General features: G+C 42.8%; 1 protein-coding gene across 4 annotated transcripts in view; it reads right to left on the minus strand.

Annotated features, from left to right (window-relative positions):
• WWP1 (WW domain containing E3 ubiquitin protein ligase 1) overlaps window positions 1–13069 on the minus strand; it is a 168564-nt gene that overhangs the window by 31635 nt on the left and 123860 nt on the right. For all 4 annotated transcript variants that reach the window (XM_074944151.1, XM_074944149.1, XM_074944150.1 and 1 more), the window contains one exon: window positions 2880–3039. In XM_074944151.1, coding sequence (XP_074800252.1) covers window positions 2880–3039 — 160 coding nt within the window. The remainder of the gene's footprint in view (window positions 1–2879; window positions 3040–13069) is intronic.

A 13069-nucleotide genomic window follows, 5' to 3' on the forward strand; every position in this document is an offset into this window, starting at 1 on the left:
GTTATAGGACATTCAGATTGGGGTGAAGCATTTGATCCACATCCTGAGACAACAATCGAGATCTGATCGGAGCCGCCACGGAGGACAAGAGGTGAGTTTAATGAGGTAAGGTTTAATGTCAAGTTGGTGCAAGGATCATGTAGAAAAAAAGTAGCATGTGATCATGTAATTATAATACATACATACAAGGGTACTGAATTAGACATTTTAAAATCAGCAGGTCTGGATAATTTGCATCAAAGAGTTTTAAATGAGCTGGCTGAAGAGCTTGCTGGATCACAAATGCTAGCTTTCAGTAAGTCTTGGAACACTGGATACATTCCAGAAGACTGGAAGAAAGCTAAAGTTGTGCAACTATTTAAAAAGAGTAAATGGGATTACTTGGATAATTATATGCCTCTCAGTCTGACAATGAACCTGAGCAAGATAATGAAGCAGCTGATACCTGACTTGATTAATAAAGAATTCAAAGAGGGCAAATATAATTAATGCCATCAACCTAGGTCTATGGAAAACAGATTGTGTCAAACTAACTTGATTTTTTAAAAATAAGATTACAAGTTTAGCTGATAAAGGTAATAGAGTTGATGCAATATACTTAGATTCCTGTAAAGCATTTGACTTGGTACCACACAACCATTTAATTAAAAAACTAGAATGATAGAAAATTAATATGGCACACATTTAATGGATTAAAAGCTGGCTAAGTGATCTCAAAGTGTAATTGTAAATGAGCAATCATTGAACCGGTGTGTTTCTAGTGAGATCCAACTGTTCTTGGTCTTATGCTATTTGACATAGTTATCAATGACCTGGAAGAAAAAATTACTACTGATAAAATTTGCAGATGACATAAAAATTGGGAGAGTGGGAAAGAATGAGGACAGGCCACTAATACAGAGTACTCTGGATCGCTTGGTAAGCGGGGAGCAAACAAGTAATATATATTTTAATACTGCTAAATGTAAATGTATACATCTAGGAACAAAGAATATAGACCATATTTACAGGATGAGGGACTCTATTCTGGGAAGCACTGACTGAAAAAGATTTGTGGGCTGTGGTGGATAATCAGCTGAACATGAGCTCCGGTGGCTAAAAGGGTTAATGTGATCTTTGGATGAATAAACAGGAGAACCACAAGTAGGAGTAGAGAGATTATTTTAGCTCTATATTGGCACTGCTGGAATACTGTGTCCAGTTCTGATGTCCACAATTCAAGAAGGATGTTGATAAATTGAAGAGGGTTCAGAGAAGAGCCATGAGAGTGATTAAATGATTAGAAAGCCTCCACTATAGTGATAAACACAAGGAGCTCAATAATTTAGCTTAACAACAAGAAGATTAAGTGTTGACTTGATTAAAGCCCTTAAGTACCTACATGGTGAATAAATATTTAAACTATGGGCTCTTCAGTCTAGCAGACAAAGGTATAACACAATTCAATGGCTGGAAGTTGAAGCTAGATAAATTCAGACTGGAAATATGGCACACATTTTTAATAGTGAGGGTAATTAACCACTGGAACAATTTATCACAGGTCGTGATGGATTCTCCAACAGTAGCAATTTTTAAATCAAGATAGGATTTTTTTTTTTTTAAAGATAGGCTTTAAACATTATTTTGGGGAAGTGCTATGGCTGTGCTACACAGAAGGTCAGATCACATGATCACAATCGTCCCATCTTGCCTTGGAATCTATGAAACCATGAAAACTAAGGTTGCACAGCCAATCTTAATTTTGACATTTTCTAATTTTTTTGAATGCTTGACTCTGCAACCATAACATTTTACCAGTGTTTTTGGATGGAATTTAAAAAAAAAAAACAACCAAACACCCTAAACTAAAAAGAACACAACAAAAATTCTTTCATGTGGAATCATATTAAGCTCCATGTCAGTTCACCAGTTGGGTTCAGACCTGTAGATCAATAGCAGACCTCTACAGCTTGAGCTAAAGGAATAAACAGCTGCTTACTACTACATGGACCGATACACACAGTTTGCCTGAGGGTTTCCCAGGTATTTGCTAATAGCAAGGAAATGTATGACTCAGGACTCTTGGTTCAGTTCAAGGATCTGTAGGGCATTGCATCTAGTATTATAGAGCCTTCCTCCCATGTGCTCCACCCTGTCCTTCCCAGCAGAAGGCATGATGGTGATGTGGAAAGGAGGGCATGTCAATAGAGGAAGGGAAGGAGCATGGCAGAGTGGAACTCCATTACAGCCAAATTTTCAGACATTAGGTGCATAAGGGACCTTATGCCAGCAGCATATGTTAAAATGACCCTTTTAATTTAAGGAGGGTGTGGGTGACTGAAAATCAAGGGATGGTGTGATCAGCTCCCTGTCATCCTCCATTACACCTAAGCTCCGTCCAGGTTCAGTGAGAATCAAGCTCGAGATGATTTACAGTGTACAGTAAACAATATTTCAGTAGTTTTTGACTAGTCTTTTGTAAAAATTAAATTAATGTATACTTTTGCTGTAGCCTACATAGGTTGGAGAGTCTTCCTATGAAGATTGTGGATGGATTTTCAAGAAGATACTAATTTAGACAGCCAAATGAGGTATATGAAAAAAATCAAATCAACATTCTGTATCAAGTACCTGTATCAAACTTAGACTAACACTTTGACACTTCTTTTCTGCTCACAAACTTTATCATCCTCCTCAGGAATCTTATGAACGTAAGAGTCTTTTATTGTTAATGAATTATCCTGGATAAACAGCCGTACATACTTAAATCTCCTATTTAGCAAGAGCTGAACTAATCTTGGGGAAAAAATGCAAGCAGGTAAATATATTTTATTGTTTCTGTAACATATTTAAAACTAACCATAACAACAAAAAATTAACACTTTTAGAATTCAACTTACCATAGCAATAAAGCGCCCAATGAAACAGAAATATGAAAGATGATCTGGATTAATTGTTGATGCTGGATTTATCTGCAGACAGTAGTTGCTCTTGCCAGCATACTCAAATAGACAGTACATAGGGTTTAGAACTTCATGGGAAAGCAAGAAAAACCATTCTCTAAACAAAACAAAACACAGAGATAATCCATAACAAATACAGATTTTTATCACAGCTTCCTACAAATGGATGAGCAAAATAGTTTAAACATGGGTAAACCAACAAAAATATTGTTCACACAACTGTGAAAGAAAGAACATGATACATGGCATTGTATATGTACTATAAACAAAAAAAAGCAATAAAAAAATTAAGACTAGAAAGTCAAGTTCTCAAAAGGTAGGAAATGTCAGAATTAAAGTTCCTGTGCAGCCTTAACTCAACTCACTTCTGAGTCTGCATTATGATATAATCTTTAATTATATGACTACATATTATATTTTTTCCCCACAGGACCGTTGCCTCAATCAGAACACAAGATAGACTGTGTTCATCAAATGAGCAAGTATTCAATACTTCATTTTTCCTCATCATTCAACGTGTGGCCCCATGCCTTATTTACTGCACACCATTCACACCCTATGCTGAAGAGGAATAAGACACACACTTTGCCTGTGAGTTTCACAGCTATCGAGACTCAGGAAACCTCAGTTGTATTCCATGCTTTAGAAGGGTGTGTAGGGTTACAGACCTTTTTGCCCGTCCCTTCTGTTCCTTTCTGCCCTGCTCCTATCAACTCCCAGCCTGTCGCTCTAATTCCTCTGCTCCTAATCTCTATGCATTTAAGTAGTGCTGCTTCTTCTTCCTCCTCCTCCTCCATATTGCCTGAATACATACAGCAAGTGGAGCACTGAGAGCACAAGCAAAACACATTCTGTTCTCATTTAAGGGTCCTGGCATCATAGTAGCACCCAGCTGTCAGGACAAGGAATTGTAGGGAAAGGAGAGGTTACTCACCTTGTGCAGTAACTACAGTTCTTTAAAATATGTTTCTGTAGTTGTTCCACTTTAGGGACACATGTGCCCCTGGGCCTCTGATTAGAGATTTTTAGTAGCAGTGCCCGTTCTGGCCATACACGCGCCCTGCACATCCTTGTGCCCTGTACCAAGTCTATATAGGGCTACAAGGGTGAACTGCCCTCAGTTCCTTCTCTACCGCAAAACCCACAGAGGCAGTTCTGAAGCAGGGGAGGAGGGTGGGTTGCAGAGCACCCACAGGGATACACATCTCAAAGAACTCCAGTTACTGCACAAGTTGAATCACCGCTCCTTGTTTGAGTAGCGTCCCTGTGGGTACTCCACTTTAGGTGACTTCTTAGCAGTAACCCTTTAAGGAGGTGGGAGTTTTGGAACAGAGTCTATCACTGAAGAAAGAACTGCATTGCCTACTGCATCTGATCTTGCAGCATGAATTAGGGCATAGTGGTCAGAAAATGTGTGCACAAGGACCATGTTGCTGCCCTGCAGATTTCAGTAACTGGAACGTCTTTGAATATAGATACAGATATAGCAGTAGAGTATCCAGTCACTCTTAGGAGATATGTAACGTCAGTGAAACCATAGTAGGCAATAATATTCAGAGAGCTACTTAAAAAGACTGAGGGAGATAGGTTTAAAGGAGCGCTTATCTGCAGTAGAAACAACATCTAGGGGTTTTCCTAAATGGTCTTGTCCTGTCCAAATAAAAGGTTAAGACCCTCTTAACATCTAGTATATGAAAAGCAGACATTTGTGAAAACTGATGTGGCTTTGGAAAAATAAACAAAAGGTGAATAGTTTGGCTGACGTAAATTTCAGAGGACACTCTAGCTTAGAACTTAGGATGAAGTCATAAAGACACTTTCTCCTTGGAGAACAAAGTAAAGGGAAGATCTGCCATTTAGAGCCATTTAAGCAGAAGTGATTGCCCCCAAGAAGGCCATCTTCATAGACAGAAGTAGCAGTGAACACATAACTAATGGCTTAGACAGTTGTTCTATGAGATAGTTAAGACCCAGGTTAAGATCCCAAAGCCACGTAGGGGGTATATAATCTGCGGTAAAATCCTTCTAGGAATCTTGTCGTCGTCGGATAAGAACAAAAAAACGGCCAGAAAAAAAACGGGTCAGACCAAAGGTCATCTAGCCCAGCATCCTGTTTTCCAACAGTGGCCAATGCCAGGTGCTCCAGAGGGAATGAACAGAATAGGTAATCATCAAGTGATCCATCCCCTGTCGCCCATCTTTCCCAGCTTCTGGCAAACAGAGGTTAGGGACACCATCCCTGCCCATCCTGGCTAATAGCCATTAATGAATCTACCCTCAATGAATTTATCTAGTTCTTTTTGAACCATGTTGTAGACTTGACTTCCACAACTTCCTCTGGCAAAGAGTTCCAGGGGTTGACTGTGCATTGTGTGAAGAAATACTTCCTTTTGTTTGTTTTAAACCTGCTGCCTACTAATTTCATTTGGTGGCCCCTAGTTCTTGTGTTATGAGAAGGAGTAAACAACACTTCCTTATTTACTTTCTCCACTCTGATCATGATTTTATAGATCTCTATTGTATCGCCCCTTAGTCGTCTATTTTCCACGATGAAAAGTCCCAATCTTATAATCTCTCCTCATATGGAAGCAGTTCCATACCCCTAATCATTTTTGTTGCTCTTTTCTGAACCTTTTCCAATTCCAATACATCTTTTTTGAGATGGGGTGACCACATCTGCACACAGTATTCAAAATGTGGGCGTACCATAGATTTATATAGAGGCAATATGATATTTTCTGTCATCTAGCTATATTATCTATCCCTTTCTAATGAGCAAACGCCAAGAAATATTCTACTGGCGCACAGAAAGCTGATATTGCCACTAAAGAAACCCTAATAGAAATCATAGAAAAGCCTGAATTTTTCAATTCCAACAGGTAATCCAAGACTGAGGAAAGAGATGACTGGATCGGAGAAAGGGCGCCAGTTACACCAAAGGTTATATCATCCTCAGAACATAAGAACGGCCATACTGGGTCAGACCAAAGGTCCATCCAGCCCAGTATCCTGTCCACCTACAGAGCCAATGTCAGGTGCCCCAGAGGGAGTAAACCTTACAGGTAATGATCAAGTGATCTCTCTCCTGCCATCCTTCTCTACCCTCTGACAAACTGAGGCTAGGGACACCATTCCTTATTTCATTTCTGAAGGTATGTTTACTAGATTCCTTTCTGTTATTTAACAGTATCTCTTGTACTTCTCACGAATATGTGGTCTCTATTCCAGAGAACCATTGAGAACTAAACTTGTAGTTATAGGACATTCAGATTGGGGTGAAGCATTTGATCCACATCCTGAGACAACAATCGAGATCTGATCGGAGCCGCCACGGAGGACAAGAGGTGAGTTTAATGAGGTAAGGTTTAATGTCAAGTTGGTGCAATCAATCTCCTTTGGCTTGGTCCTTTCTAATCTTGATAAAGACCTTAAAGAGCAATGGAGCTGGAGAATATGCATAGAAGAGATTCCTTGTCCATGTAATGAGGAAAGCACCTCCTAGAGATTAGGGATCAAGCCCACCTCAGGAACAAAACTTCCTGCAGTTTGTGTTGGTTGCTGTGGCAAAAAGGTCGATCTCTGGAAATCCCCAAGTTCTGAATATTTTGTTGAGGACTCAGGAATCCAACTCCCATTTATGGATTAGGGAGAGATGTCTGCTCAGGTCATCTGCCATGGCGTTTTGTCCATCTAGGAGGTAAGAAGCTAAGATGACTATCTGATTAGCTATGCACCAGTTCCAAAGCTTTATCACTTCAGTGCAATGAGGTGAAAAGCGCTCCACCACCACGACAGATATAATACATGTATGCTATGTTATCTGTCATGATCTTGATGGACTTGTTTTTGAGTAGGAAAAGAAAGTGGAGGCAAGCATTTCTGACTGCACTTAATTCCAACAGTTTGATGTGCCAGTGCTGTTCCTCTTGTGACCATTTGCCTTGGACTGTGAGAGGACCTAAACATGCTCCCCATCCCAGGAGGGAAGCATCCGGTGTTAATATGACTGTATGGGGATTCTGTTAAAATGACTGTAGGATTCCTGCACAAACTTTAGATGGATTAATTCACCAGGTGAGTGACTGTAGGACCAGACTGGGTGAAATACCTGTTTGTTGAGACTATTTACTGGGTAGATAAACAATCCTGAGCCACCTCTGGAGACACTGAAGATACAACCTGGTGTTTTGTGTCACAAAAATGCAGCTCAGTTCTCAAGTTCCAGAAGCTGTAGACATGTCCTTGCTGGAACTTGAGGACTGAGCTGCACTTTTTGTATAAGGTTCTTCAGACGAACGAACCTGTCAAGAGGGAAATAAGTTCTGCCCATTATCAAATCCAGAAGCATTCCTATGAAGAAAATTTGTTGTATAGGGATCAAGATTGATTTCTCAAGAATTATCTGCAGGGCTAGACTTTGAAATAGTGAAGCTGTTGTTTGAACTGCCAACCATACTCCCAAAATGACTGCCCTTAAGGAGCCAGACGTCCAGGTACGGAAAGAGAGTTATTCCCAGACAACAGAGGCAGGTAGCTATGACCACCATGATTTCTGAGAATACCCTTGGGGCGGATGACAAGCCGAAAGGTAGGACCCAGTACTGATAACATTTGTGATTAAAATTGAAACAAAGAAATCTTTTGTGAGAAGGCTGAAGTCAGCATCTTTGAGGTTGAGGGCTGCAAACCAGTCTCCTAATTCCAGGGAGGATATTGTAGCTCATAGAGACACCACCTTGAATTTCAGATATCTGACATGCTTGTTCAATTGTCTGAGAGCTAGCATCAGCATCCAACCCCTGTTTTCCCTGGATAGCATAAAAAAACTTGTATAGATATTTTTCCCCTGTAATGTAGTGGGACTGGCTATATGACTCTTAGATTTAGGAATGATGAGATATCCTGTGTCAGCAATTGCTCATGAGAGGGGTCCTGTGAGAAAAGGTTTGGCACAAGCGGAACAGTGCGTAGCGTACATACCGTCATTCGCAACAGGTACAAATACCAAGTTTGTCTGGGCCATGTGGGGGCTATCAAGATGACTTTGGCCTTGTTGGTTCTTATTTTGTATATAACCCTCGACGGTAAAGGGAACAGGGGAAACGTGTATAGCAGAGATGCATCCCATTTGAGGAAGAAGGCATCACCCAGTGACCGGAAACCCAACCCTGCTCTCGAGCAGAATTATGGGCATTTGTAATTCTGGGATCTTGTGAAGAGGTCTATGGATGGGTGACCCCAGTGTTTGAATATGTTCTGTAGGCCTTTGTTGTTTAGGTCCCACTTGTGGTCCTGAGAGAATTCTCAGCTCAGCATATCCACTGTAGCATTCAGACATCCTGGGAGATATGAGGCCGACATGTTGACATTGTGCCAGATATACCAGTTCCATAGTTTCATGGCTTTGGCACATAGGGAGTGTGATCTTGCTCCTCCCTGCCAGTTTATATAAAACATGCAGGTAATGTTGCCCGTCATTAACCTTATGGTCTCATTCCTGATCAAGGGCAGGATGTACAAGCACACATTGTGAACCACACTCAGTTCCAGAATGTTTATATGTAAATGTGTCTCGGAAGGAGACCGTCTGCTCTGAACTGTGTGGTGCTGTAGGTAAGCACCCCCCCGACCCGCAACCTATCAAGGATGCGTCTGATGTGACTATGATTGAAGGCTGAGTCTGTGTGAACAGGACTCCCACACACACGTTGTGGGGTTGGATCCACCAGTGTAGAGTGTCTGACTTTGAGCGGCATGGTGAGGCGCTTGTTTAGGCTGTGTCTGTGTGGAATGTAGCTGGCGCTTAGCCAACCCTGGATGCAGCACATGTGAAGTCATGCATGTCGTATCACGAATGTGGTTGCTGCCATATGGCCGAATAGTTGGAGGCAGGTCCATGCTGATATGCATGCGCTGTTCAGTACTGTGGAGATCAGACTGACTATAGTAACAACTCTGTCCAGCGGTAGTGATGTTTTGGCCTCCAGAGCATCGAGATGGGCCCCAATGATGTTTAGTTTCTGCACCGGTATCAGTACTGATTTTTGTATGTTTAGTTGTAATCCCAGTTGCGAAAAAAGGGTGATTTTCCTGTGAGTAATGTCTAAGGTATCTGCCCAGGTGGATGCTTTTAGTAGGAAATGGTTCAAGTAGGTAATCATCAATCCCTGCTTGTGGACGTGTGCCACCAGTACATCAAGAATTTTAGAAAACACCTGTGGTGCTGTCAAAGTCCAAAAGGTAGAGCTTTGTATTGATATGTTCTGTCCCCACAGTAAATCTGAGGAACCTCCTGTGAGTGGGATATATGGTGAAAATAGGCATCTTAGAGGTTGAGGGCCAAGAATCAGTCCCTCTGTTCCTGTGCTGGTATTATTGTTGCTAATGTGACCATCCTGCACGGTTGGACCCTTACGAATTTGTTGAGTTTTCTGAGGTCTAGAATAGGTCTTCATCCTCCATTTTCTGGGTTAAGTTGTAGTAGGAATAAAAGCCTTTCCCTCTGTGTTAGGATGGTACCAGTTCCTTAGCGCCCAGACACAGAAGATGGGTTACTTCTTGCTGTAGAAGTTGTTCATAAGAGGGGTCCCTGAAGTGGGATGGAGAGGGAGGTGGGATTGAGGTTAATGGTATCAAATAGCCTGGGTGGATTATTTCCAGAACCCATTTGACTGTGGTGATGGATTTCCAAGCTGAATAGAAAGGGATCAAACGGTGTCCAAAAAGGGGATAGTCAATGATGGTGTCAGCACTGAGGAATGGGGGAGGTCTCTTGGGTTCTTGACCGAACCCTCAAAGTTCTTGTTTTGCTGATGGCTGCTGAGATGCCGATGATTGAGCTGGAGGTGGTGAATACCTTGAAAGTCTCCATCTGCTTGTGTGTGTCATACTGCCTCTGTTGTTGGACGTATGGGGCAGACCTTGTACACTGAGTGGGATAGTATTTACCCTGTTTTTTCTTGATGCAGGAGTGTATATCCCAAGGGAGCGAAGGGTCACCGAGAGTCCTTCAGTGTGTTGAAGGGACTCATCAGTCTTTGCTGCAAATAGCTTCTGGCCATCAAAGGGGAGGTCCTCCCATAGGGGATTGCACCTCCCTAGGGAAGCCAGACAGGTGAAGCCACGAAGCACTGCGTGTAACTATGGCTTTGGAGCGTGCTGCTGTGTCTGCTGCATCTAAAGACACCTGTAAGGTGGTTCTAGCTTGGAGATAGCCCTCTGAGATGATGGCTTTAAATTGGTTCCTTATGTCCTCTGGTTTGTGGTCATTAAAGTCTGTCAATTTGAAATAATTAGTGTGGTGGTATTTCGCCCACAGTGCGGCATAAGTGGCAATACAAAATTGCAGAATGGCTGATGAATAGGCCTTCCCAAAAATCTCTAACCATTTCCACTCTTTGTCATATGGGGTGTATCTGGGTTGGTGTTCTCTGCCTCATTGATTGATGGCATCTCTTCTTCACTGTCTTGGCAGTGGGAGGCAGAGACGAAGAGGTCTCCTATGAAATCTTGACAGGATCCAGGATAGCCTCATTAATAGGAAGAGCTACCCTAGAGGGTCCTGCAGAGGCTAAAATGCCTACAAGCCTATGTGTCCTTTCCTGTACCTCTTCTGACTGGCTATCTAGAGCTACAGCCACCCTCCTCAACAAGTCTTCACAAGCTCTAAAATCATTATGAAGGGGAGAAGTAGATTCAATCACTACTGCCTCATCAGGCGACAATGAAGAAGAGGCCAAAGATTGCTGAGAAGTTCCCTCCTCCAATGCCTCTACAAGGGAATCCTAAGCATGCAACTCCGCCTGCACTGTACAGAGCCTGGTACCAGAGGAAGGAAGATGGTGACCTTCCTGCAGATACTCCAGGTGTCTGGCTGATGTAGAAGTGCAAGAAAGGAGCAGAGAGGTTTGGAAAGTCCTAAAGAGTAGAGGATGGTCACTGGTATGGAGGTTGGACCCAGCACTGCATAGGCCCCTTGCTCTAAGTACGCTGAGACTGTGGATGGTACCACTGCTGGCAGGTACCCCACTGGGGCTAGTGGGCAGGGGTCAGCAACGTGTCCATACATGGACACAAGTGTCCGTGGTAAAAATTTTGAGGTCCGTGGTAATTTTTCAAAAAACTGAATGACAACTCCCCCCACCCATGTCCATCACTAAGTATGGAAATTTTGTCAAATGTCCGTTGCACAACATGGTGGTGCTGACCTCTACTGGTGGCATGCTCAGGTCAAGACACAACGGATCCGACTTCCGAGTCCAGTGAGGAGTCTGTTTCCTCCGACCGCGGGGGGAGCTGTATGTGTCGGTACCAGGGACAGAGGTTCCAACCGTGGTGAAGAGGGCATCGGTGAAATCATTGCTGGCTTACCTCTGGGTGCAATCCTACAAAAAGGTGCTGCAAGAGTGGAAGTGGCTGGTACCAAGTAGTGCTCTGGGGCTGGGTCCAACCTCCATACCCATCCTCTACTCTTTAGGGCTTCCCAAACCTCTCTGCTCCTTTCTTGCACTTCTACATCAGCCAGACACCTGGAGCATCTGCAGGAAAGTCACCATCTTCCTAAGTCTCTAAGAGACTGCATAAGTCTGCTAAAAACAAAGTTGTACAAAGTTCAGCCTGAGGACGCTGTCAGAACAGGAAGAGAACTAACAGACTCAGAATTGCTTGGTACCCATGTGAAGCAAGAGGGTTCCGATGGCAGAAGAACCACAGACACCATGAGCAAGTACTTGAATCTGGCAGCCCTGTCATTTTTCAAGCAGGGTTGAACCCTCTACAAATGTGACATCTGTCACTAACATGCACCTCTCCCAGACACTTAAGGAGCTGTGGTGTGGGTCACGCACTGGCATAGATCGGTTACATGAATGACAGGCCTTGAATCCAGGAGAACAGGGTATCAGTCCGGTAACGAGCCCAGTACCCAACTGAGACACCAGTAACCCTACACTAAAAAGGTACTATACTTAACGTAATCCTATAACTAACTCTTCAGATATACTATAAGAGATTAAAAACTAATGCTACAGGTACTATTTACACTAAGGAATGGAAGATATGAACAAAGAAAGATTGCAGCTCCAACCACCACCGTCATTGGTACTAGGAAACAACTGAGTCGAGTCAGGGGCCGAGTGGCCCCCTTTAAGGCTGCATGAAATGTCATGAAGCAAAAGAGAATGCTCACGATGCCCTGACAAGTACTGCTAAGGAAAAAATCTCCAACAACTGTGCACGAGATGCACACGCCCACCTACAGTAGAAAGGATGTGTAATCACTCAAAGAAGAACTCTGTTTTGCTCTTCTTATCCTCTTCCTTATCCCTGGAATGGGAAGCTCTCGTTATTGGCAGTGCGGTTGTTGGTATGTTAGTCAAGGAGAGAATTTTGGGAATCGCAGTTTTGGTACCGTCTTCCCCTTGGAAGCTATCAGTGATCGTGATCTCACTGACAACAGGGCATTGACAGATATGAAGGGTCCCCATATGGGGGATAGGGAAGTGTCTCTATACTCAGGTCTGAAGCCAGTTTTAAAGCTTGCTCCATCATTAATAGCCTATACTCAATATCCTTGTTTTTATGGGCTCATCCCTTTAAAAAAGAGTGGATTTTACACTTGCTGGGAACATGAGAGTCTTCCAGGCAACAAGTTATTTATTGGAGGGAGGGATAGCTCAGTGGTTTGAGCATTGGCCTGCTAACCCCAGGGTTCTGAGTTCAATCTTTGAGGGGGCCATTTAGGGATCTGGGGCAAAAATTGGGGATTGGTCCTCCTTTGAGCAGGTGGTTGGAGTAGATGACCTCCTGAAGTCCCTTTCAATCCTGATATTCTATGAGGGCAGCAACTATGCTGTAAGAAGCTTTGGGCCAGGTATGAAATCATTCTAAGTTAAGTCACAGTGCTAGTCACTAAAAGGGACTGCTTCTCGACAAGAGAAGTACCTGTTAAATCCTGATGAGGCCAACATCCCTGACAAGAAAAAGTTTTTCAAGCCCTCATTAGTGGAAAAAGAAAACAGAGAGAGAGAGAGAGAGAGAGAGAGAGAGAGTGTGAGTGTGAGAGTGGTTTTTGTTGTTAGAAAAGGAAAGGGGAACACATGTTCCAATTATAAGGTACTAAACCTACT

The sequence above is a fragment of the Natator depressus genome, chromosome 2 (assembly GCF_965152275.1).
Source record: "Natator depressus isolate rNatDep1 chromosome 2, rNatDep2.hap1, whole genome shotgun sequence".
NCBI classification, from domain to species: domain Eukaryota; kingdom Metazoa; phylum Chordata; order Testudines; family Cheloniidae; genus Natator; species Natator depressus.